This window comes from Spea bombifrons, chromosome 12 (genome assembly GCF_027358695.1).
Source record: "Spea bombifrons isolate aSpeBom1 chromosome 12, aSpeBom1.2.pri, whole genome shotgun sequence".
Lineage (NCBI taxonomy): Eukaryota > Metazoa > Chordata > Amphibia > Anura > Pelobatidae > Spea > Spea bombifrons.
The window spans coordinates 1269553-1297225 of NC_071098.1; the positions used below are offsets into that span (position 1 = coordinate 1269553).

Genomic DNA, 27673 nt, shown 5'->3' on the forward strand with positions numbered 1-27673 from the left:
GAGGTGCGTTTGAGCAGGGTAGATGGGTATTAGTGAGCACAGAGGGTAGGTGGTATTAGTGAGCACGGAGGGTAGGTGGTATTAGTGAGTACTGAGGGTAGCTAGGGCTGGTACAGAGCATTGAATACACCTTCCTGCCCCAGTTCAGGGACTCCAGGACCTGCAAACAAGTGGCTCTGTTTCTCAAATCTGGCTTCCATTAATTAAGGGGTGTAATGGGGTGTGTGAGCTCCCCTGACCAGGAGGCTGGAGAAGGGTTAAGTCTGCATTCATTTAGTGTTGTTTCTGCCCCAGTGGCCTCAGGCAAGGGGAGAACTGACCCTGCTAGCAGCATCCAGATGTGGCAGGCTCTGGGGACTTTGGATGCAGACCCCTGGATTGGAAAGCAGACAGGAGGAGGGGGAGGCAGAGTGAGTACCCTCCACATCTCCCTCCCCCCCTCTACCCTTTACAGTCTACATGGAGACAGAACCTCCCTCCTATACCTACAGCAACCAAAGCCCTGCACCCCTCTCTGCATCTGCCTGGAAAATGGATCTGAATTGATGAGGGTAATTTCAGAGGGGGAGGTATATAGAGAAAGAAAGAAAAAATATTGGGAGTCATAGAGAAAGACACATTCTGCCACCAGCAAACAAATGGGCGCAGGGGCAGCATCTTCCTGAGGGCATCTCCCCTGCACCTGGTTGATGGAAACTTCTTTTCATTGCTTTATTCTGGACTTGTAAAAAAGTGTTATTACTGGACTAAACTGGAACCTGCAGCCCAGAAGATATGCATCTTAAGAAACTGGTAGAGCAAAGAAAGGTGGGTTACTGTGCACCCTCCCAATTACAGAGGAAGAATGAGGTACCCATACCTTTAACCCTTTCTGTGTCAGTGGGGTTATGTGGTGATGATGCTTCGAGCATCCAGTAAGTTACCCCAGTCACGTAGGAGTGCTGGGGGGATCGGTTTAATGTTGATGAGTACACATTGCAGATCGGTATTTGGGATTATTTACAAACTAAATGGACACCTTCCCCTCTAATTCGTCTTTTGGTTAATTCCAGTTGGATGCATAGTGCCCCATTTTATTTTATAACATTATTCTTCCTCTGTATTGTGGATACTTTGGATTTTTCCAACGTTCTATGCGGAACTGGTGCGATTCCGGTTCTATGTTCTGTGCTGGATGTTCCAGGCCAGTGGTGATTTGATATTATATTAATTAATAGATATTAGTGAGTGATCCCTCATATACCCTGACCGTGAAAGTAGTGCAGGGAATCGCCCTGTGACGGGGGGGGGTGCGTGGGATTTGGGGTCCCGGGCAGGTACTACCCTGTGCTGGGGGTCCATCCGGTGTGTACGGGGAGGGGGGGTTCTGGCTGAATTGTCCTCTTCTCCTTATCTCCCTGTGGCACATATCCTGTCCTGTGATGCCGGGAGGCAGCCGCACCGCAGCCAGCTTCCTCCGAGTGACTTCACTTCCCAAAATGAGTCAAAAAAACTTTCATCCGGTTAAGTGTCTTTCTGTCTGTCTCTGCCACAAGACAATCTGCTGAGAGAAACAGACAGACGGAGGCAGCAGCTGGACCGAGGGACACGGTAACCGGGTCAATGTGTGGCGCAGGACCTGCCTCCAGCTCCACATGGACGGGACCATTAAGGTAAGAGTCCCGATTGGGGCAGAACTCAGCCACAGGGGCAGGATGGGGCCCGCCATGTCTGTGTCACTTGCTCCTGCCCACAGTCCCTAAATATCCTCTCTCAGGACAGATATCAGTCATTTCCTCTCTCCTCCATCCCTGTCCCACTACGTACCCCTCACTCATCCTCTCTTTACCCCTCTCTCTCTCCGTTTCTCCATCCATCCTTCAACCCCGTCCCTCCATTTCGCCCCTGTACTATTTATCTCTCTATTCAGAGACCTGCGAGTTTTTCGCGTAGTACAGAAGTCTGGATTCTTGTGCAATTGCGGTCAGGAAAGGCTATAAATTGCGGGGGCAGCAGGGCGACCACACGCCTAGGGGCTCCCGACTCGTATGACACGGGTGACACAGCATCATGGCATGCAAAGGGGGCCAAGAACTTAACATACTCATCCAAACTCACATATACCTAGAACCATTATATGTATAGGGGACCTGGACGCATTAATATACATAAAGTCAGGTATACCTATAGCAGAGTATAGATGACCATTACAATAAATACTATAAATAATGCAATGTCAGGTATAGCTATAATACCTTTCTATGTATAGAGGACAGGTAACCTTTACAACATATAATATACACATATAATGCCATCCGTACATATAACACATTAACCGTCACCGTCGGGTACAGATACCCAATGTGGGGGAGGTTGGGGGGCATCAAATAGGCCTCTTCTGCACTGGGCTCTAGAGACCCCTAGGCAGTTATTGAACCCCTGCCTGAGGCAGGAGTTTCCCATTTCTAATTGGAATCCTGAAACACAAACTTCTTCGCTTGGTTTGTTCTTAGAACTGGCATTTACTCACATTTATCCCATTCTATGTAATATTCTAACTGATGCGGATGATAAATGGTTTCTATACAATGTATCAGTCTGTGCGATATGTATCATATCACCATGTATCAAGGGCTGCGGAGTTCTGTGTCTTCCAGCAGATTTACATAGTTTCTAATCGAGTTATATACATATATATATATATTTATAAATAAATATAATGTTTGTGTTGAATCTAAAACTAACTTGTTACACTTATTTATTACCAAATATACTGCATGTGAGTTGTTTGATGGCAGCTGCTTTCTTTATGGATGGGATTTGGCTGCAGGCAGTGAAGGGGTTACTGGGTATCAGAGCAGGGATAGGCAGTGCCCACAGACTCGGCTCTTATAATGGGGGTTTGTCCACAGGCCTGGGTGGGAGCACTTTTGATCTGCGTATTTTCTCCTTAAATCTGCTGACCTGGTGGAAAATCCAGCTAAGGAATAACATTCTTCACAAGGGAAAGTGTTTGATTAGAAGACAAACTGCAGATAACCCCAAAAGCAGAAAGTGAAGCTTTATGTCAGAGTGCGAGGTATCCATACATCCTGACCCCATTATACTAATTATATATATACACACACACCTATATACATATATGCTGACTACAAAATAAATAATAGCCAAAGAGATATTACGCTCTGCTGGCAAATAACCCAAAAACTCACAATTTAGCTGTAAAGTTACTTTGGGATCAATTACCAGTCCACCCAGCTTTACAGTATATTCCCAGTGCTGTACATTTACAAAGTCTATTGCTCAGTCCATATGCTGTATATTTGTGCTGGTGTATGAATCCAGAACATGCACTATTGCAACTCAATATAACATATACATAACCTTTGAATATTTAAACATTTTGATGAACAAATTAATTTGAAACGTTTCCTAATAAAATCATCATTCTGTATAGCTCTTACCCAAATGGATCAGCATTTTATTTGTCAGCGATCCTGGCACATGGGATCAAGTTCCATTTTCGCACTATTAACCAGTAAGTCTAGGGCCTGCCCTCTCGTAGAGTATGGGATTGTACATTAGAGAGTCCCAACCTTGTACTCATCCTTGGAACTCTAGGCCGTTGAGGTCTGTTCAGGACTTTACAAATCTTGCAAGGTGACTCTTCCACTGCACTGGAAAGTGAGATTGTTAAAATAAATAAATTGATTCCTTCCAAACCACTGCTGAACCTTCACTGGACTCTAATAGAAGATAATCTGGTGGCACCCTTTGCGTTGGCCCAATTGTGACTGCGCTTTAACATGGCTAATGATGAGATGGACATTAAAGGCAATTGTATTCTACGCCATAACTTTCCCATCTCTTACCAGTTGATGGAAAACCACTAGCCAGTAACAAAACATTTTGAGATAAAACAGATATAAAGTTTTATTTCGGGTTACAGAGGGTGTATACGTATCTTGTCCATACATTTCCTATTATATAGAGGACCCCTAAGCAGGTATTTACATATTACCTTTAATAGTAATGGAGTAATTATAAAAAAAATCTTAACAAGTCCATTGTCATTCTTATTACTGGATCATATTCTTCTGTGATCTAGCGAGTCTTGAGAAAGGCCAGAGACTGAACAGAAGGCCTCAAGAAGATGTGGCCAGCAATATGTAAGAATGGCCTCATCACGTTAGAGCCCAGCTGACTAATTCAGTTCTGTGATAAAAGATGACAATAGCCATAATTTAGCCCAAACTTTTGCAGTTTAATGCCTTAACCCAAACATTTCTGTGACAATTGGCAGTTCCCCATTTTCTGGTCTAATTTCCAGTGAAATAGAGTAATAATGGAAGGACAAAAAGACTTGAGAAGGCCAGGACCATCTTTATCACTGAACCAGTGGGGAGCTTTGTAACCAGAAGAGGTCATGGGTTACTGAAAATGTGTTAACGGGGTGCGAAAGAATGATATCCTGGTCTGTGGAAGATGACAAAGACCACTAGGGAGCTAGGATACAAACCAAGTCTTTATATGATTAGCGCACTTCTGTAAGTAGCATACAATCTGTTTTTTTCTTGACACGTTGAGCATAATTTTCATATAAAGACATATTACACGTGCCAGCATCAGAGGTTTGCAGATTGCAACGTGGTGTCTTCACAGCTGAACATCATGTGTTCCAATGAAAAGTGCCAAACTAAAAAGAGTGCAGGGACGTTAACGGAAAAGTGTTCAAATGGTGCCAAAAGCACCAAAAATGATGTCAATATAAATGTTGCTTTGTGGTCTTTCATGATCTAAAGCTTAAAGAAAATATATTTTTTTTTTCTCCATTTTGAAGATTTGAATAAATCTGTAGCTCTAAATTCTAGCAAATGATCTTCCATCCGGGAGCTGACCTGGAACGGAGCGAGGGGTTTGGTAAACAACCTATTATGCTGAATATTAATGTTTTATAACAGAATAGGACATTAGTAACAAACGTCCAGTTACTAGTAAATGCCCCAAACCTCTCCAGAACTAGTTCTTTAATCATGCCCCGTTCATATTTTCTCTGGCCCTGCTTGATCAGAACTTTATTCTGTTATGTGAAATTAAAAGAGGTCATTGAGAGGGTGAAAAGCGTTTGTTTTACTAAGAGTAAAGAGAAGCCAGATGTGTCTGAGTTGTTCTTATATAATTAAATGTTTGGAGATAAAAATACGAATGACATATCTGCGTCAATTTACTTCTTTAACGTGCGAGCGCTACCAATTAATGTTGAGTCTACAGACTGGCCCCTTTAAGCTCTTGCTCTTTCTCACCAGCTTGGACTACAGGATACCCCTCAGCCGACTGGCAGCTCCGCTGGATGGCAATGGCCAGTAGGGCCTGTCCTTGTTTTGGCTAGCAGGTGCTTGTTTAGATGGGGTCTAGAAATAAGAAACTAATCCCTAAGACCCCTCAGTTTTTGCAGTGCACCTTTACACCTTAACAAGGATCTTTCAGCGGCAATTTGGTTTCCATGGCCTTCAGAACTGATTATGGATCATGAAAGACTCATGTGTTTAAACTTTAAAAATGACAGTAAAATGCCAATTACACCAAAACATATGAAATTCAATAATTATTCATTTGGCTCAAAAGCTCTCTACTGAGAGGTAACGCACAGAAAGCTCTGGAATCTTTCCTTATACTTCTTAAGGCGGTTTCTGTCTTAATGTAAATTTATCTTGATGAATATAAGCTGTTGGTCAATGTTATGGCGCTGTAACAGTTAAGGAGATAAAATTAAAGAGATCTGTCTTTTTACTAAGAAATTATTTAGAAGATGAGTTCAAAGGACATTATATCCTCAGCACAAATGAACACAATACTTTGTGAGTAAAAATGTCAGAAGGTACAGGCTGAGAAGTAATTACGGTTGTTCCACTTAATCGTTTAAAAGACTGAATGCAGCAATCAATGAAATCTGAGTGTCTGAATTATTTGTCTTCAAAGCTCACAGTTTAGTATAAAACGTTCTCTTGTATGGGTTACATCGTTTCTCTGTACTCTAGATCTTTTGTGGGTGCCGCAGTTTTCTGCTTTTTGGATAAAAATGGTGCTCGGTATGTAACGCCTGCAGTTTTGCCAAGATTGTTACTTGATGAATGGCCGTGGAGTGGCCTTGACGGTGGACAGACTGGTGTCAGGCGATTATTCTGAGATTGTGTGTTTGGTAATTTTATCACAAAGACGCTAAAATGTGTTTCATGGGCTGTAGGTTCTGGGTGGACAGTAAGTCTTCTGCTAGATAAGGCCTCAAAAACCATAGCAGACCCAAAAATGCAGCGGCGTCATGCAACGGAACCCACAAGATTATTAGACAGAACAAAGGCCTTACAGGAACCAGGGAGGTTCGCACGTGGCTAGCAGGCAACCAGGGTTTTTCAGGGGCATGGATGGTAAAAAAGCGGCAGTCATGTTGGTTTAAGAAGCCCACAGCCTGTGGTGGCACAGAAATAATATTAATTGATCTGTAAATTCGCACTCAATGGGCCACTGCCCAGAAGAGGGAATTTGAGTCACGGGAGGGTTAACGTCAGTTGGAAGTCTGCAGTTATTTTAGAATATCCTTTTGTCCTGCTAACATTTGATAGGCTTTTAACTGCATTTAATGCACCTCACTAGGTCGCCTTTATCAGCACCAGCCGGACATCCGGTTAAACACATCCAACATTTCCTGATGTATTTCCTCTGGCAGAACAAAGGAACCATCTGACCTCCTCTTCCTATCTCCATCCCAAGGTTGTCAGACTATACAATTGTGAACAATAGGGTGCAGGTTTGCTAAGGGGTGCCACCCTGCCACGCACAGGGAGAGGGCACCGCGGGTGCCAGGGGCAGTATGATGATCACAATTCCTGCCTTTTAAGGAGATTTTGTGAAGCTGGGAGCAAAGCTTGTTCCTTGAAGTCAGGTCCTATGGTCAACAGAACAGCATTTGTTGGTTGTTTCGTCACCAAGTAAATTGGGTGTAAATCAGGGTTTCCAGTTCTAAAAGCACATTTTTTATCATTGTATAAAAGTATCAGTATCTTGTAAAGAGACATATTTGTCCTACTTACTTAGACCATAAATTATCCATGCAAATAAATCGAGAATGAATGTTTCCTCAGATCCGCAGCAGTCTGCACGGTGTTGATATCGCGGCAGCGCCACCGTTTTAGATCAGTTGGAATCTTCACAATGAGATCATTCCGTGTTTGTTAATGATGCAGAATTTGCGTATTTAAGGACTAATGAGATGCTTATGAATGTGGGGAGCACAGCAAGGGGTTTTCGGGTTTCAAAGTGAAGGAAACTTCAGGAATTCCTGAAAGCTTGGGATGTACATAAAGCTATCCTAAGAATAAAAGGTAAAAACAATCATCATAAGGGCAGCCAGATCCAGGACCATGACGGTCGCATGGGCTAAAGTTTATAACAGATTTATCCAAGAAAAAGCTGGGGTTTCCGCCGATATATTTTTTGTGTTCTGGAAAAGAGCCACATGAACCAATAAACATAAAAAACTTGGTCACTTTAAATTAACCCTTATACAATCACTAGAATTTTGCCTTTGTAGAATTATTTTCGGCCGCGGGCACAAGACTGAGTTATGAATCTGAACACTTAGAGCCATCTTTCTTCTGACACAGAAATGGGAGCAAAAGACACGGAGACACTTGAGGCTCTTGTGAGGTTTGTGCAAATTGCAGCAGAAACGTAATTCATAAAACCACATTAATGGGAATGAATGGACTGGAGAAAATGGCTTTACTATAATAAGGACGGTGCAGTCTCACAAGCTGATCGCACATCACACAGCCGGCTGACTGTTACCGGATTATTTCCTTGGCTGATAAATGGCACGATGGTTCTGGGTCTGGCTGGGTTACATTGTAGATCACAAGCTTTTATTAAACATTAAAAAGCTAAATCCTGTATGGAATTAATGGAAATAGGTTTTGTCCACATTCTCATTTTTAGTTCCAGAAAGTCCTGCAGGGGCCTTTGTGCATAAAGTGCAACGACTGGTATCGACAGGCCCAGCATCAGAATAATCTGCATCATCAACGCTACAGAAAGTAGCTTTTTCTAAATATACCAGCCCAACTTCCTGTTATTTTTTTGCAAGCCGCATCTGTAGACTAACCAAGAACAGAACTTAAACCGCAAGGAGGTGAATGGTGGAGAAAATGTTAAACTGGTGATAGAAACATAGAATTTGCCAGCAGATCGGCCCCATTCGGCCCCATCTAGTCTGCCCATTTTTTCTGCTATAAAGACTCAAACCCTAATCGGCCATTGGTCTCATCTGCCCACTTCTGTTGGGAGTCTGTTCCACTTATCTACCTAAAACTTCATTACATCTTATAGCCCCTTATTATGAAGATAATGATGATATATGACAATAAAGGTCTTTATAGCATTCATATGTACCGTATTAGATATAATAACCCCATTGATTAATACGGAAACTAAAATCTTTGCTTCTTGTAGATTTTCTACAGAGCTGAGAGGTTAATGCTGTAAAATGTGCCGTTTAGTTTCATGTATGAAACATGCTAAATACTTATGTCAGCTTCTTATTACAGCACAAACACATCGTGCAATTTGGCTTTTTCAGAGCTTTTACACAGAGGCTCAGATGTTTGCATTCAATACTTACTCTGTGTGTAGATCTGTCTCATTGGGGCTGTACGCATTACAGCAAAAAAGCAAATTGCTACTTTTTTTTTTTTAATTCTTTTAACTTTTTTATACTCAAATTGGTTCCCTTTTGTCCACAGAACAGGTATTGCTGGGACAGGGTGGCAGAGAATTCTAGAGCAATAAAATGTGAAATTCTGCTGTACTCAAAATTTGTCAACAGAATTCTGGTCCATGTGTTGATTTTTTTGTTTTTCATGATTTTATACATTAGCTTGGATGTGATGGCGTTGGGAATGTTACTATTTTAAAATATATTCAAGTTTAGAGCCAGAGTCAGACACAAAGAAATATTCCTGCTGAAAATGTATAAAGAATTTTACAAGCTGATGTATTGCTGTAAAGTGACTGAAACGTATTAATATTTCTTCACGATAGTGTCCTTTCTACTGATAAAAACGTCTCATAATCTGCCAAATGAATGACGACTTAGAAACGCTGTGAAGTAAAAAGTAAAATCAGATTATAAAAGTGACGAATTCGTATGCGAAGGATTCTGGTCTGTGCAGGCTGGGGGGACAATTTCCCTTTTACACAGTTGTGTGCCACAGCAGTCTCCTGCTCTTTTAAAATCTGAGAGCTAAAATCTAAAATTGGTTCCCCCTGACATGAAAACATCCATTTTGATTCATAATCCTTCAGTTACATCAAGGCCTAGCGCTGTTTATATATATAATAAATGTGAGCGTTACCAAATGTTCTCCCATACTCGCCAGACTGTCAGCTGTCTCTTGCCTTCGACTGATCATCAACACAAGACACGTTCCTTCCCTGAACAGGAGTTGTTATTTTTGGGCCGTTTCATGTGATGTAGGCAGAATACTCGGATTCCGCACCGAGGAAGGCATCAGGCCAGCAGATGTAAGAGAAGGCGTTTGAAGAGTCTGGGGGTGAGAAGGGGCAGAGCGGCCCCCACATAATAAATGTTACTATTATTAATATGTTAGTGGCAAACTGGCTCTATTATGTGCCTTTTGAGCGGTGTTGGGCAGGTAAGGTTCTGTCTATGTATCCATGTGTTTAAATATAAACTGTTGGGGCAACGACAGATAATCTGTGAATTTAGGGGCTTTTTGGGCGTCACTTTGTGGTTTCCTTTATAAGGCCAATTGCTTCTTTTCTGCCATCACAATCTAGGTTTCCTCAGTACAATGGAGCAAACGTTTGTAAAATGTCACGAGACCTCAGCAAAGCGACACAAAATAAAAATGAAAGACACGGATTTGCTGTTCTGAAGTCCACGCTGATAACTCTTTGGTTTTTGGCCGATAATAATACTGGTTTATTGGGCAGGGATGAAGGTTGCCAGAGGCCACCTAGACCTACTTTATAGCCAATGTGCGCTGGTTTCTAATGTAAAGGGAAATCTGGTTAATATATATACATATAATATATATAAGAAGTTACTTTGTGTTCATTTATTTGGTGAGTTGCAAATTGTGAATGGGATCAACGCAAGCTTTTGCTATAAATCTTTTAAGTTTGCTTATTTCAATGGTTTTTAGGCAGGACATTATAATGTGTTATGAATATTATTCCACTTTCCTCGTTGCTTATTTCATCGGGTTAAGGGCTGCACAGTCGAGTATATTTCCAGACACTGCTGCATTTGTTTGGAGTATTTTGTCCTGGGAGCGCTTTGAAGGATGGTGAAAAGACGTCTGCTCGCTGCCTGCAGCCCGTCCTGCGCGTCCCAGGGGCCACATGAACTGCCCACAGACTGGATCTACACAAAAAACCTTGTGTCAGTTCCATGTAACGAGGGCAACGAGCAAAACGCACAATATGCCTTTCTTGAAGGCAGCCCATAGGTAAAGCAGAACCCCCAGGCTGTATATTGGGATCAATATTAATTTGGGAATATTTTAGACATGAATTATTTACTGGATATTTACATAAAAAATTAGCTGGAATTTATGACATAGAAACCTAGAATTTGCTGCAGATTCGACCCATTTGGCTCGTCTAGTCGCCCATTTTTCCTCCTTAATCAGTCTTTGGTCACTATTATTAGATTCTACCACTTCTGATGGGAAGCTGTTCCATTTATCTACCACCCTCTCTGTAAAGTAAAATAAAAATAAATTGACACGTTGCAGAGTAATTTTATTTTGTTTATAATGTTGCTTTAAATGAATGACCTGCCATCTAAGTGTTTATAACCTGGTTATAGCACCATCTAAAGACAACCTAATCTTTGGGGGATGACACGCGCATGTGTGTAATAAACTTACATTTAGGAGAGCAGCATCTTCTCCTATACCTGCTGGATAATTAATATAATAGAAACAAGATGTTGGTGGAGGACAATGAGCTCCTTTATCTAGCGCTTGGTATAAACGTCTGTCACAGGATTAGAACTCGAACATTTTACATTAGATGCTATGAATAGATTTTTGGTCGGCCTGTTAGAGTAATTCAGCCCGAGTTGAGTTCTCGACAAGCAGGGAAAGTTTAATCTGAAATGTTTAAAACATCTGGACGTGGTGGCCAAACATTTGCTACAAGAAAGATTTCCACTGAAATACTTCCATAAGCTGCCGCTTTGTTGCACCCGCAAGTAACTTAATGGAAATAAGGTGATAACCCTTGAAGAGTAAAACATAATATTAGATTGTTTTTAACAAAAGAAACATTTCCATATCTGAGAAAATTGGGGCAGCTACTACTGGCCTGGAATTGGTGCTTTGGTGAAAGATCGGGGGACATCTTTAATGCTTTATTGCTACGATTTTTAAGTTCTAGGCAAAGAAGGACAAAGGATACCCGGGGGGGGGGGGGTATAATTTTATCCATTATAAAGAAAGGATCATCAGAAATGATTTTGTTTTGTCTGAGATATAAAAGTTCCATCTTCTTTTGTATCACAGGAAGCTCTGTCGGTGGTGAGCGACGACCATACTTTGTTTGATTCATCGTATGGAGCATCATCTCATCTCACGAAGGCTGACATGACCGCCTCAGGGAACCCCGACTATGGCCAAGCTCACAAAATCAACACTCTGCCCCCACAGCAGGAGTGGATCAACCAGCCAATGCGGGTCAACATCAAAAGGGAATACGATCACATCAATGGATCCAGGTACGAACCGCACAATGAAAACCCCTTCCGCAATGGGGTAACGTTTAAAGAGAAATTCTAGTGCGACGTGGTAAAATCTACACAAGAATTGCTCTTTTAGGGCATAGATGTTTTCTTTTCCTGTGTTTAGACGATTATCCAGTGTCACCTAGCATGGAGTAGTCTTTCAAGTGACATTTTTTATGGGCCCCCATTGGTAATTATATGTGTGTGTGTGTGTGTGTGTGTGTGTGTGTGTGTGTGTGTGTTTTATGTTGTTTTGTGCTTGGTTCTGGACAGAAGGGCTTTTCAGGAGAGCTCTAAGCTTCGTTTTCAGGACTAGGTATTGAAGGGTGGATTATGAAGGACCGCATCTAACTCAGAGCTTTGTCACTTCCAGCTAGTGGCTCAGAGTGGTGGAAGCTTTCTGCAAATAAAAATGCTTGCGGTTTATTCATAGACCCAATTACAATATGTCTGGCCAGCATTACATAGTATATGTGTGGGGTCATATGAAAGCTGTTGTGGTACATACATGACCAAGGGGTAAGAAGCAAAGTTTAGAACATTGAGACTAAATGAAATTAGATTAAATTAGAGAAAGCCCTCCATCTGGATATGTGCATTTTTGTTTGTTGTCTAAACCAAACACGACTCGCTGGGGTTTGTATAACCCCAAGCCTGCGGAATAAAAGCATAGATGTGTACATTAAACGCAGGTATAAGGAGGGTCCTCAAATATTGCAGCATTAACCTGGTCCACGTGTGCAGCGTTAGCGCAACCCCAGCAGCTCCTGCACACCCACCGTGGCAATCGTTCACAGCCCCTGGGAAGGGGAAGAGATTTTTGGTCTGCTGCCTGGAACAACAGTAGCCAAAGAAGAAAACTTAAATTCAAACATATGCTAGTCAACATCTTCTATCTAGCGTGCAGCACCGGCAGACCAGCGCGCACATTCGGAAAAAATTATGGATGAACTGTTAACCCTCGTGAGAGATCAGAAACACATTAGACTGGAAAACCCTGCTACTCGCAGTCTGCGGAACAGTTCTGCTCTGTGGCCGGCGACAACAACAACCTGTTACTGCAGAATATCTGAAAGCGGATCGATAATCTGTATGTAACGGCCTGCAACGCAATATAAACTCTGCATAATCTACTATGATACTACCCTGTACTGCACCGTGATAGAACTCTGATTTTTTTTGTTCACTGAGAAGGTAGTAGATAAGTGGAACAGCCTGCCAACAGAAGTGGAAGAGATCCATACAGTGAGGGTATTAAACATGCATGGGATAGGCATACGGCTCCTGAATCTAAGACAAGACCAACGATTGATTAAGGTTTGAGTCTTTACAGCAGGAGAAACGGGCAAGGGGCCGATCCGCCGGCAGATTGTAAGCTTTCTATCTGATCATATGCTGGAGTGTTGTGCCGTTTTATGGTGTAGCATTGTGTTACAATGTTACTCTGTGTGGTAATGGAGTGTTAATGATAAAACTGAAGCAGTGTGACTGTGAAACTTTGTGAGGAGAACTAAAATGAGGGGGTTTATTAATCCGAACCCCTAAGGATGACTTTCAAGCAGCTATACCCCATGAGAAGCTGTTCTTCATAAGGCATAGTTAATGAGATAAAGTGTTTCAGCCCTCCAGTAACTCATAGGCTGGTGAATAGAGACTAGCAAGTAATATTACAATTACTACAGTTGGGATCACAATGCATGTCTTGTATGTGTTGTGTTTGATTTGCTTTTTGATGCTTTTTGTGATACTTTCCAGACAACAGTGAATTAAATGCTGTCTGCATTCATTCTGCTACATTGATCGCGTCATTCACAGTAACCACGCTTTCCTTGTCCCAGGGAATCGCCGGTGGACTGCAGCATCAACAAGTGCAGCAAACTCATCGGAGGTTCGGAAACGAACGCAATGACTTACAACAGCTACATGGATGAGAAAACTGCTCCTCCGCCAAACATGACCACCAATGAGAGGAGAGTCATTGTGCCAGCAGGTAAATACAGATACACTGATGGTATACGGCCAGGGGTCTCACAATATCACTGCCAATACACGGGAAATATATATGCAAAAATATATAGCATTAGTATTGTAGTATACAATAGTATAAATGTAGTATTAAATTATTTCACTTCTTTGCTAGAAATAAATTCTAGCAACAGAAATGATCTAAAAAAACTAAAGTAGCATGTTTTAAACCAACATATTTTCTGCAGAATAACATGCTTTAACCTGTTTCTGTGGCCAGATCCCACCTTGTGGACACAGGATCACGTACGGCAGTGGTTGGAATGGGCCATCAAGGAGTATGGGCTCATGGAAATCGATCCCTCGCTCTTTCACAATATGGACGGCAAAGAACTGTGTAAAATGGGTAAAGAGGATTTCCTCCGGAGCACGTCTCTCTACAACACCGAAGTCCTGCTTTCTCACCTCAGCTACCTCAGGGAAAGTAAGTAGAATCTATTGTTCCTCAAACGTATTAATATGTTCCTTCATAGGAGCCAAAGACAAATACCAAGACTGTAATGGACTAAAGCTACCAAATTCGCTGGCAGGGCTTGGCAGCCCAATGTTCAGAAATGTAATCAGTTGTGGACGTAAGAAAAATAAAATAACTGATCTCCCCAGTAAAACTACTCACATTATAGGGGCAAAATGTGAGGTAAAGGAGAACCAGTGGGAGGGGATCAGGCCATGCAGGGAATCTACTGTGGTTACGATAGAACCAGGTCCACCAAATAATCTAACACACCATGAATGATTCATGTACGGGCAAGATTTAAGCGCCACGGGCAGTAACTTAAGTGGCTGCAATGCTTTCGATAATGTTTTTTCTTTATAGAAATTCTATTCTCTTTCAAACTATAATAATGTGGTATGAATGAGTACAGTAAAGAGAAGGAAGCCCCTTGACCTTGCCCATACTTGGTTTAATGGAGTAACTGAACCCCCAGTTCCCTAAATGTTATGAAGCACAATAATAGTATTAGGAGGGACGGGTCAGTGGGTCCCTTGAGCATGAGGAACCTGCCTTGCCACAAACAAATTCCATGTTCCTTGTGTAGATTAGACGGTTTAACACTCTGATCTCTAACATCAAAACCTTACGTCAACCTTTAGTGAATTTGAGGTTTACAATCCCACACAAGGAGGCTAGAGAATTACTTGGACCCCATTCCTTATCATAATATTAAGCAGACATCTGTATTCCATGTGTCAGACCTAACCAATCTATTACACCATTCAACCATTAACGACCCCTGACCTGCTTCCCACTGGGGTCGCACTGTATTGACAAGAAGTGCCTCTAAGACTTAGTATTTTACGAATGAACTAACCCTTTTCACAAAATGCCAAATTATTAAGGTCTCCATTCTCTTGTCCACAGGTCAGTCTGGAACTCATTAAGCCACTTTTTTTAAGCAACCATACTGTTTCTGCCCATGGGCTTAGATTAGCTCTATATATTAAAAATTAATCCCAACCGGCTCAAAACAAAGGACTTTCCCAAGATGCTGAAAAGACCATTTTCAGTAAAAAAAGAGAATCCTGAAAATCCACAGAATATCCACTGCATTCTTTTTACATATTTCCCCAGCAAGTTAAAAACAGACCTTTTGATTACTCAGACTCAATAGAACATTGATCTAGCATATTGAAATCTCATGTTCTCTGGTCCTGTGATTTTAGTTAAACTGACAATTAATAATAAAAAGGTCTGTTCCGGTACCTGATTTGATTTCACTGAACACTGTTAGTATCCAGTATCACAATACATAGAGAATACTATAATCAGAAGTGTAATGGTTTACTCTCAACATGCTGTATAATGCTTCACGTACTTCAGATTATTGAAAGCTGGGTCTCCCCAATGTGGGAATTCTTTTTGCACGAGCTAGCTTGAAAAGTTACAAGTCGCACGTAGAGCGAATATGGTCTTATCACCATAGCAACTGAGACAATACCAATGACTGATTAATGTGCCAAATGGGTCTGATCTGATCTGCCGGCAGATTCTATGTTTCTAACCAATGGGATCGTGCAGTCATTGGTTGCTATGGCAAAATAACCACATTTGAAGATGTGCCAAAAGTTACTATTTATACATATTTTTAGGTGGTGCAAAGCCTTTAGTGATGAATCAATCTTGTTTCAATGAAATGCTGTATGTAAACGTTATGACGAAAGCGCGTTCTCCTGGCCTGTGGAAGGAGCGTCTAATCGCAACCATCCATACCACTTAGAAAATATGAACCTTTTCCATTTCCTCCTAGGCTCGCTGGGTTATAACGCTCCATCGCATACAGACACATCTTCACGGGTGACGGCAAAAGAGGGTAAATATTCACTTACTTTCTTGGTTTAAAAAAGTTATTTAAAAAAAACAAACATCTGTGTTAACTGGGATCTGAAATATTCAAACGCAGTGTTTGTTAGAAATGTAAAATATCTGCTATGATCGCCAATAGATATCAATATGTGTAAATTTAGACTTTTTAACTACACGTAATCGCCGCTTTACCACTTATAGGCATGTTAAGAGACTGTTGGACTTTTTGAGAGGCATTATATTGGGGTTAATAGTAACAGTCCTGATATTATTCTATGGTGATAGTGTGTATCACAGAGTGCTCTGGCTGCTAGATCAAACTTACAATACAAACAATCATTTCTATAGAAGAGGTGCACTGATTTTGGTGGATAATGCTACATCAGGTGGTTTGATTTATTAATATGAGGGTTTAATATTGATAATATTGATCTATTTTTATTCTGTTTGTAAATGTCAGCGAGAATGTAGATGCTATAAATCCCGTTGAGCGATTTGATACAAATCCTGGATAGCAGAGGTTTATGGAGGACTATTTGCATGGTTACTATGCTCAGAGAATGGTTAATGGATGCTGTAGCTGGAGTTGCCAGGAGCGTGATGCGTCCGTTTAGGGAGAAGCAGAAAATCCCACTTTTATTGCAGGTGCGGCTTTTGTCTGACATATAATAGCTCGTGAGCTTGAGTGCCGCCAGCTCTCTGGTTTTCTCCTGCCGCCTCACTACCTGGGTGCGCAGGGCTCTCACGAATTGAATCAAGGTGCATTAGCAAGACAAAAGCTAATCAGTTGGCTCCCCGCTCTATGAAGCTTTGATGGCGACCGACAAAAGGATCCTTTAGAAAGGCCACATTAGGCTCCAAAATGCACTCTTAAAGACACATTCATTTTCTGCAGCCGTTGCTTTTGTTACCCCCTGCCTTTAGGTTGATACCCCCTATTTTCCTCTGTGGGACCTGCCTTGTTTATGTCTCATCCAGTTGGGTTTAATGTCCCTTGTGAGTGACAGGTGCAGCAGTTCAGTACAGATACATTGTGTGTTAATATATCCCAGGTTAGTTCAACAAAGCGGGTATTATTTATTAATGTTTAATAGTAAAACTTGTAGGAGTCATGTTCAAATTGATACAAAAGTAGAAAGGTTTTACCGTACCGCTGGGTTATACTGGCAACTGAACGGAGAGGCCACAAGTCTTGATAAGGCTTATAATATAGAGTAGGAAAGGAGAGCTTTCGGTCTCTGGGGAGACTCTCTCCCTTTCAGACACTTCATCATCAGTAGGAATCTTTACCATAAACAAACCAGGAGTCATAACGCCATAGAGGGCTTACTGGCAGTGGAGAATGGATTTTGGCCCGTTCTGTTGATGCCAGCAGCCACATTCTTGAGGCTGGGGATACATACAAACACATGTACACATGCTTATCTCATACTTGTACATACATAGTCTGTATGAGACTGCCCAGGCTGGTCACAGCACAGACCACCACGGCCATCCCTGAAAACTACTGATCTAGACGGATGTCTCAGAGAGATGACAGGTGCTCATGGCTGAGGTTTAAAGGCCATTATTCTGCTCCTCTCCCTCTATGAGTGATTACTCAGTGCTTGAGCGGTTTCAGTCGATGATCACCCACAGTATTGCATGAACTGTGGAGCGGCATTGGGCGTATTGACTGACCAATATTCTAAAACACTACAGATTACTTAATATTTACAGTTTATTCACACTCCTCTTCTTGGGTTAATGTCAAGCTTCATAGACTATGTGAAGATTCATCAGCGACATAATAAGATCACTATTCCAACAATGTCAGTTAGTTAGTAATCACTCAATGTTGGCAATAATAGCAGAAACACAAAATGAATGGAGGACATGTTGGGGTGCTTTTTTTAATGTAAAATATTGCAAAATTAGTAAAAGGAAAACCTTACAATGTTTTTCCTGATTCTTCCTCCATGGCCAGTTTAGACCTCTTTTCTGTTGCTGGGGGTGGTTCATGTAAGGTCATGCGAGGGTCACTTTATGGCCTGGTTTTCTACTATGTGCTATAAATGTACTCCTGTTGTCATCAAGAACTCTCCCAGACTAAAGCACAAGGATATTGAACTTTTTATTTATAACGTTTGCCGCGGGTGCTGCTCATGACTCTAGTTTAAGGGTTAGGGTTAAGCCTGCATTTCAGGCACTCACTCCATATTCCGTAATCTCTTAAAATGAATGGATCGCTTCTGCCCAGCACAGGCAGCGCAGTGTGTGTCAGCAGGAAAGTATGATGTAATCCCGAAGAAATCTCATGTGTTATTTTTGTCCTGGAAATAACACACCTCACTGGGGACAGCATCTCGTGGATGCGGTGTTTACACTCTACCTGTTCTATCAATATCTTGAGGTTTGGCAGAAGCGTCTAGCAAGGGTGGAGCAGCCTCTTTTTGTAAATTAGCTTGGCTGCCGTTATATGAAACACCCCTGGAAGAGGGCCACTAAACCAAGAGAACGTATCTTTTATATCTATAACATATTGACTATCACATTTTATTTACACTCCAGTCTAATCTGGGGCATTTGCTTACATTCTTGTTGTCATTGTGGCCGAGCACAAGGTCGAGTTTGCATGGTATATGCAATGGAACTTTCCACGGTCAGCTCCCCAGTGATGTGTGACATAATCTATTAAGTAAGCAGGGAATCTTGGTTTTCCATTTATTAAAGATTGAGGGTAAAATAGCCATCTTTCTTCTGTAGCCTAATTTTTTCTACTGGCTAAAGTAGTTTAATATATATATTATATATTGATGGATATATATATATATATATATATATATATATATATACACATACACACACATACATTTATACAGCATTTAGCACCTAGAAAGTCCGCAGTCAGATACATATGACAATGAACATTAGTTGGACCGTTAAGGCTGGAATGGAACGTTAGTAGATACATTTAGACAGCTAGTTCTTAGGGGGGGGGGGGTTCTATTTTGTATTGCCACGCAGTGCCAGTGATAAAAAGGAGAGGTTAAGTCAAACAGGGAGGGCTTTAGGTGGGTGATGGAAAAGTCACCAGACACAGAATTCGGGCCTGGGTCCCCAGAGAAATAGTAATTACTAACAACTCTCATCCTTCAGGAATGCACCACTATTTTATTGGTGTTCTTATAGTAATAAATCAATGCCAGGTTCCTCAATAATTAAAAAAAACCTCATAGTTACCGTCACATATTTCATTGTTTATATAAAATTCAAGTGGAGATTATTCCAAGGAAACATTGCGCACGTAATACCAACCTTCACAGACTAGCCGTTTGGCTACCTAAGCTCCTGGCAATACGCGAGCACAGAAAGTGGTACAGTGCCACGCGTACCCTTTGCCACCCAGCTTAGATGGACTTCATGTATGTATACTGGGGTTTTAAATTCAGTTACCTGCTCTGGCTTCTACAAAGTCTTAATATGTTTCTTGAGAAGTTAACACATATCTAATGGGTATATTGCGGACTTGTTATTCTGCATTTTTTTTATGCCAAGAATATTTTTATTTTATTATGTTTTATTCTTTCCTCTTTTTATTTGGTGATTTTATCACTTAAAAATAACACAAACGTTTAAGGCTTTTTTTGCTTCTATGGCGACAACCTATCAGTGCCTGGTTTTGTGTCACGTGAGAATTAAGTGCTCCCAGGAACAAATTATGAATGAGTCTATTTTTTACTTGATTAAATAAATTATTTGGTGTGAGGTTTTTGACAGTTCTAATATTTTTCTAATGTGGTGTTAAGTTATAAAAGTGGCAAATTCAATAGACTTAAGTTTGAATGTGTAACCACATAAAAATGCCCGTCTTTGCCCCATTTTGCGTTGGTGTACTTTCTGGCAAATACCTCACTTTTCGGCATAGTATGTTATAAAGGATGCTCCATTATTCAGTTTATGTTAGAGAGTTTTCCTTGTATATTTCCCTTTACCCTTCTCTGTTTTAATTGTTTTCCTTTGAAATTCCACAGCAAATGTTTTGTCTGATTCCTCTCTCTGACCCACCTCGGTGGCCGGCCACTCTGTTTTTTCACGGGAAGCAAGAAACAAAGGCCGGTTGTGCTAAAGTTGGGGGGAGACAGGAAACTCAACTCACATGGGAGCCTCCAACTCTGCCTGTCCCAGAGTCGGACTCCAGCTTGTAGAATTAAACCTGACAGCGTGTCTGGGACACGTTGTATGTAATGATTATCCGTGCCTTACGCCGAGCAAAAGAACCACCAGTTTATTAAACAAAAATAGCAAAGACCTGTTCGGATGTCGGGTTGTATTTTCCTTTGTTTTTAAGGAAAAAATAGAAACTAACAGAAAAGAAATGCAAGAATATTATTTTTAGCCAAATTTTTGAAAATGATTGGTTTTATTTTAAATTATTAGTTTTTCTAAGACTTATTTAATTGCAATAAAATAAATTAGACCACATTATAACATATCCATCTGTCAACAGGAGCCACAATGAGTTACAATACTCAAGGCCAAATCGTTACTCGGGTAAGTTTTGGCCACGCAGACATCACCTTAAGGGAGCCTGTGTTGGACGCAGATTTTGGCAAACATGTGCCAATATCTGATTTGGTAGAAAAATACATAATACCTACTCTTTTTTCCCCCACTGGCTTCCATGAGACCGAGGAGAGCTTTCCATATGGTTTAACACCTTTAATGTCATAGGTTGGGCAACACATTGAAAAGCAAATAACGCTCTCCCAGGACATGCGAAGTGTTACACGCCAGCGCTCTTTGCTCCTAAGTTACACTGTTGCAGGTCTGTTGGTAAGAGGAGAAAAATCTGAAAGATCCAAAGCCCACATCGCACTTCCCTTTACCCTGCATACACTTGTGTTTATTCGGTTCTGCGCTGACACATTACTGTGTGTCTGTAAATATAGCTTTGCAAAAAACCACATACATCACATACTTATTTATAATCATGGATATTTTGGAGACGTGAAACATCAGGACAGAAACCTTACATTCACCTTTTGTTAAAATCTCTTTTGTTAAAATCACCTTATTTTAACTGATATATTATATATATATATACACACACACACACACACACATACTGATGTACAGATGTGAGTCCCTCCTAAACATCACTACTTTGAGGATAACCCACATAGTAGTAGCGACTCACAAATGTTACCCAAATGTCTCCAATACCGGTCCTACTGGAAACCTTGACTTTATTTAAAAATACACTTAATTGGGTTACCCAAGATTCTTATACACCATCACAGCAGCGTAGAAGAGGAAGGAGTCACTTCCAGCCCGAGAATCTAAACCTTCACCCCGAGATTGGGGCAAAACCCCCGAGATTCAGGGTCTAAGCCAAAGAGTACTCTACAGATAATGTTGGGGAGACAGATCTCAATGTAATTTTTTTCATAACGAACAGTGTAAATCTAGTCAGACAAGTACTTAATCCAGTTAATTCATGAGCGTTTTAGCCATACTGGAGGAGTGAGCTTGGAGACCCCTTGACTGATCCGTGTACAGTTTGTACAGTTCCATTATGTTTCACTGCTTTATAAATTAGGAACAATGAAACCTGAGCTGTACAGCCTTGCGTCTGGAAATCTGGAAGCAGCAAAATGTTTCCTGGGAGAAGGGAAACCAAAGTCTTTCCCCTTCCATGTTCCTATGCCTTGGCTATACCAACACTGGCCTCTGCCGCCTTCCAGCGAGTTTGGCCGGCACTCCTGGCTGCGTCACACCGAAACGTTCTTATTCTTAACACTCTCTTGTTACGTGGGTGGCGTCTGCGTCTGGCACTGTAAACCCAGAATATTCTGCCAAGCCTTGTCTGCGTTAACCCATTTAGTACAGGATAAATACATTGTAATAGGATATAGACCGTAACAAAAGCATCTTTATTGACACTGGAGTAGGAAGGTGTGAATGAAATATTTACAAAGAAAATAATCTATAGGGAAAGAATCTTACAAAACAAAAATCCCAGCAATGGAAACAGAACTAGAACCCATTTATTTCCTGGACCAAGAAAAATAGATAGATTTACCTAATGTGCCTCTAGATTTTCTCAATCACAAAAAGAAAAGCGGTGTAAGACAGCCCGGTGCCATCTGAGATTTCACCATTTGCATTTTATGCAGATGAATTGCTGTAATGCTAAGACGTTGGCTCCAGTAAAAACATCTCATTTGTATAAAGGGTTTTAAGAGTGCAGGGCCTCAGAATCAAGATATTCACTTCGAAAAGCAAATGTTTTTTCAGTATAAACGTTATTCTCAGTGAATCAGTAAAATAAGAACACATTTGCCCGGGCAGGGGTTACTTCTTAGAATTACTTTAAACCATATTTTCTGTACCTCACTACCGCATTAAATGTTTTAAGTGCATGGTCTGGCATTAGATGTAATGTAATGGTGGTTTTCTATCAGTTGTATTCTGAGTGGTAAGATTGGGGAATGCAGCGCTCTCGCTTTTCAAGGGTCCAAATACTGCAGGAACCTCTCACTCCAAAACACAGACTGCGGAAAAACGCTGCCTTTTGTCATTAGGTGCTGGGTTATTACATATTGGTCATTCTTCTGCCGAGACGAAGTCTTAAAGGAACCAACAAAATTCCTTTTCTTAATCGTTTCCAGGTGTTCATGTTTTACTCAGGAACTGAAACTCCACCGAGGGAGCCCCATACGTGTCTCTCTAACAAAATCGGTTACGAGATACTTTGTATGGTTTGGTTTGCGGTGTAGGAAGCAAACAGGAAAAGGCTCTGGTGTATTTTCATACAGTTTAAAATATGCATAGATGACCTCTGGCAATTCAGCAGGCTGGCTGAGGGTGATAGAGTTAGGGGCGCCAGATTATACATTCAAAACTGGAGACTGATTACATTTACACGTCAGGCCAGTCTTGGGTTTTGTTTGTATAATGACTATATCTGAAGCTTACTGTATCTGAGCTGTCACCTTTAACCTGGACTGAAACGTAACCCATGATAACAAACATGTTACTAACACACTATACAGCTTTATATTGATGTGGTCAGATGGCAGTTAATTTCTACGACACTCGTGGCTAATCTGCCTTTTCTTTTAACAGACCCTTCTTACGAGGCAGTGAGGAGATCTGGATGGGGAAATACCGTAAACTCGCCTGTTACCAAAAGTAAGTGGCATTCAATTCACAACTTTCTAATTCCCAAATAACGTCAAACTTTACGGACAGGTCTGAGCAAGTCCTAACACTGCTATGCACCCCATTCAGCAGCAAAAGAGCAGATTGTGTTACAACTTCTACTCATCTGTCCGGTGTTTTATCTTGTTTTATGGCAATAACCAATGACTACTTGTGTGTCGCATGACAAGTATGCACACCCTGAAAAATTATTTAATCGTGTACACTTTTGCCTTTCCATTATTTCAGGAAATCAGCAGTACAGGGAATGATTCTTCTAATGCTGTATTTAGTTATAAAGCTGTTACTATATTTCAAATGGTCAAAGAGGCACACTATTTTTGTAATAAGGGGCTACTGAAAATGTCAAAATAATGCTCTGCTCTTTTAGAGTGTTGTTTTCTCTCCTGGGCATGCCAAACAGCTTATAAAAAGGATCATCAGGGCATGTGTCTAAATGACAAGAAATAATGGTTACACGGAGACGGGGGCAATAGATATGATGCTAATATCAGAATATTATCTGAAACTGACATTTAGGAGATACTTTTTAGAGATGTAGTCCATGAGTAGCATGTACCAAGGGGGTGGTCTAAAAAGCTGGGAGTGTACTCTACATACAGCTTTCATGTGCCGTGGGGTAAATCTATAATACAGGGAAATGTGAAGAAACAGAAAATGCCAAATCCCCACACCCATTGTATTGGTGATAACCTTGCGTGCTGCTGGTATCTGATACACTGTTATCTTGCAGGTCCCCCACTGGGAGGAACTCAAAATGTGAACAAAACTACAGATCAGCAGAGGCCGCAGCCAGGTAAACATGTGGGGACGCCTGACAAGACAAGAACAAAGAGGGGGTCCTCATCTGCTAAATAATGGGTTAAACTGTTTTGAATAAAGACAGAAGGGACATTTATTTAAATTGAGGAGAAATGGCAGAGACTTAGAGTTAAAATAAAGAAATTTTACTTTACTGAGAGGGTGGTAGATAAGTAGAACAGTCTCCACGCAGAAGTGGTAGAGGATAATACTGTGAGGGAATTTAAGCATGCGCGGGATGGGTTAATTTGGATCCTGAATGTAAGACAAGACCAACGACTGATTCAGGTTTGAGTCTTTACAGCAGGAAAAATGGGCGACTAGACAGGGGCCGAACAAGGCTGATCTGCTGGCAGATTCTAGGTTTCTATGAATGGTAACGCAGTTATAAGAGCGGGCTGCACCTACAGCGTTATTATTCATATAAGAGATGATATTCTTCCGCCGACAGCTTTTGTCATGTCTGCCGTTGCTAATTTTTATATTTGCAAAACCAGCAAAATGACCCTCAAGCAATTGTCATGTTAGTGTAGTACTATAACATAGTGAACTATTTTTTTCAGTATCTTCTCTATTAATCCCAGGAAGATGTCACTCACTTGAGGTCTGCTGTCTGTAGGCTGAATTTGTTAAACATACCGCTGTGGCTAATATCACGTAGAGCACTAAGCGGTTTCCCTGGACAAAGTTAGGGATCCGAGCCGTGCATCTAGGATGCTCCAAACTCCAGCCTTTTTTTATACAAGATCGCCCCCTAGTGACAAAGGGAGGGTCAAACACTTAATGAAAAGAGAGGAGAATGAAATTATTTCTGAGCACATCATGAAGCTGAACACCGTAATGTGTTTATCATGCACGTGAATATAGAGAGCGGAGCGGGCCTTGCTGTGCGATGGATGCTTTGATTTTTTCTCTCTCTTTCAATAGATCCATATCAAATATTGGGACCTACAAGCAGTCGGCTAGCAAACCCAGGTGAGAAAAATAAATGCATTTTGGATAAACACTGGATGACTTTTAGAGGCATTAAATACATCGGTACCATGGCCAGCCTGGGAATAAAAACCAGCCCAGGAAATAATTTCATGTTAGCTCCATATATCACAGCAACACTATTATGCACAGATTACATATATGTCCAGCCACACTATATTTTTGTTTTGTCATCACTCTCATCATAACCCTCAATATCATAATATTCCAAGAGCCTCAAATTTAAGTTGACAGAGAAAATGAAAATGTACATTAAACATAACCCAAAAGGTTTAATTTGACAATCTTAACAAGAAGATCATACTGACAATGGTACACTGACCATTCGCACCCAACTGACGCCAATGTAATACACACTGAAACACACGTACCGCTGTAAGCCAAACTGTGGGCTGCTATAGTTTTATAAATGATCTCTGCAGCAGCCGGCCAACATCCAGACCATCCTCAGGGCAGGTGGCCTACAAATAAATGTATGGATACTCGGGTGGGTCAGTCAAGGCCTGAGTATCCAATAAGGGTGGCTCTTGTCAGTGTCTGGACAAATCCTTTTTAACATTTACCGCTCTGATCCTACTGATGCAGTTAATATCTTCATCTCCCGCAGGCAGTGGCCAGATCCAGCTGTGGCAGTTTCTCTTGGAGCTGCTTTCCGACAGTTCCAACGCCAGCTGCATCACATGGGAAGGCACCAATGGGGAATTCAAAATGACAGACCCGGATGAAGTAGCCCGTCGGTGGGGCGAGAGAAAAAGCAAGCCCAACATGAACTATGACAAGCTGAGCCGGGCTCTACGATACTACTACGATAAGAACATCATGACTAAAGTCCACGGGAAACGCTATGCCTACAAATTTGACTTTCATGGCATTGCTCAGGCGCTACAGCCTCACCCTACGGAGACATCCATGTACAAGTACCCATCAGAGTTCTCATATATGCCGTCATACCACCCCCACCAGCAGAAAGTTAACTTTGTTCCTTCACACCCCTCCTCTATGCCAGTGACATCGTCCGGCTTCTTCGGAGCAACTACACCCTACTGGAGTTCACCAAACGCAAATATCTACCCAAACCCAAATGTCCCACGACACCCAAATACCCATGTGCAGTCACACTTGGGAAGTTTCTACTAGATCCCTTCCACACAGCGGACAGCTTTGTGACTTCACTGGTGATTCCTCTGGAAAAATATCTCACCTTTGTTGGATAATGTGTTGCCTTAAGTACAAACGTGAAGAAAATTGGGCACGACCAGGATTCTGGCAACCACACTATTGTCCTTGGCTAAAAGTGGAAATGGATCTTTTGTGGGCCAGTATTACTTAAAAGTTTTTTTCTGCCTTAAAGGTTTGACAAGTTCTGGAGATGGAATTTGCCTGGCAATAACAATCAAGCAATTTATATGAGACTTTATTTTTCTTTTTTGTTTGTTTCTTTATTCTTAATTCTGATTTTGTATTATCAGAGGCACTGGATGGCAACATGGAAATGTTTTAACCAACTGGAAACAAAAGGAAATATTTTTAAATATATATTGACCATAAGGGCATCTCATATACCCCTTTGGAGTGTACAGTGTAACAATCTCATATGTCCTTTTGCTAAATATAGGTTTATTTAACTGAAAATCCATACTTGGGGGGGGCTCCATTTAAAATGCAAATATTTAGCCCAATAATAATATCCATGCAACAGAGTGATTAACAGTTATTTATGCTCTATACAACAATTAAGGCTTATTTTGCTTCTCAGTAGATGATACACTCCTGCAACAGAACGATGTACGTACACAATCGTATTACTGCATGTCTGCGGTGACATTTATGGCGCAAAACCATCCCTCGCTATGCTGTGAATATTCACAATAAGAAATTCAGTATTCTGGGAAACACCTGCATTAAACTGGAGACTGCAACCCAAGGGATCTGCATACAATAAGACCACGCATAAAACATTTAAGATAAAATAACAGATACAAGGTATGTTAGTTATACTCGTTGTGCTTTCCGACATAGATGACACTAGAAAATTAATACCACGAATATATTAAGCCAAACAGAAAAGTAAAAACAACCAGAAAGCTAGGTTTTTATTAACCTGTTATAAAGATGTAGATAAGCCCCCCTCATGTTATTGCCTCCAAATCTCTGTGATACTCCGGCGGTAGCCCTACTAAATCCACGGTGTGCAAAGACATGTCACTGCTCAGTGATGTTCCACCTCAACCTTTAATGCTTGGCTTGGTGTCTGTAGCCAACATAGCCTTTAATTTAACCTTTATGTACCGCTGTCCACAGGCTGCACAATGCTTGGGAAGACCGAGTGCACTTATCACATCCCTATAACTACAAAAATAATTGGCTTATAACAAGTCGAATCTTCCAGACTCTCCTCTGGACTTTACTCACCTTCCCAATTACCCTGAAATTAGTAGGTTCCCAGTATTCTAAAAGGTGCCGTTCCATCTACCCTGCTCAATTTAACGCTGTTATAAACGTCTTTCCAGGAACTGATGAATGCGAAGACCTTTCACGTAAATAATCATGTAAAACTTTCC

General features: G+C 41.1%; 1 protein-coding gene across 2 annotated transcripts; it reads left to right on the plus strand.

Annotated features, from left to right (window-relative positions):
- The first annotated feature begins 283 nt into the window (after positions 1-283).
- Positions 284-27256, plus strand: FLI1 (Fli-1 proto-oncogene, ETS transcription factor). 2 transcript variants are annotated; one of them, XM_053452269.1, is made up of 9 exons: positions 284-807; positions 11565-11776; positions 13621-13772; positions 14028-14231; positions 16057-16119; positions 23223-23288; positions 24052-24114; positions 25047-25094; positions 25720-27256. In XM_053452269.1, exons 1-9 carry the CDS (start codon positions 775-777, stop codon positions 26247-26249), a joined length of 1371 nt encoding a protein of 456 aa, XP_053308244.1. In that variant the 5' UTR covers positions 284-774; the 3' UTR covers positions 26250-27256. The 2 variants fall into 2 exon arrangements, with proteins under 2 accessions (XP_053308244.1, XP_053308245.1); XM_053452270.1 differs by lacking the exon at positions 284-807 and adding an exon at positions 1409-1652.
- Positions 27257-27673: the final 417 nt, after the last annotated feature.

Bases quoted from the DNA above. Each gene is read 5' to 3' on its own strand.
- FLI1 (XM_053452269.1), top strand. From the start codon at position 775: ATGCATCTTAAGAAACTGGTAGAGCAAAGAAAG. The intron at 23,289-24,051 runs GTAAGTGGCATT...GTTATCTTGCAG, and splicing joins AAACTCGCCTGTTACCAAAA to GTCCCCCACTGGGAGGAACT. The intron at 24,115-25,046 runs GTAAACATGTGG...CTCTTTCAATAG, and splicing joins TCAGCAGAGGCCGCAGCCAG to ATCCATATCAAATATTGGGA.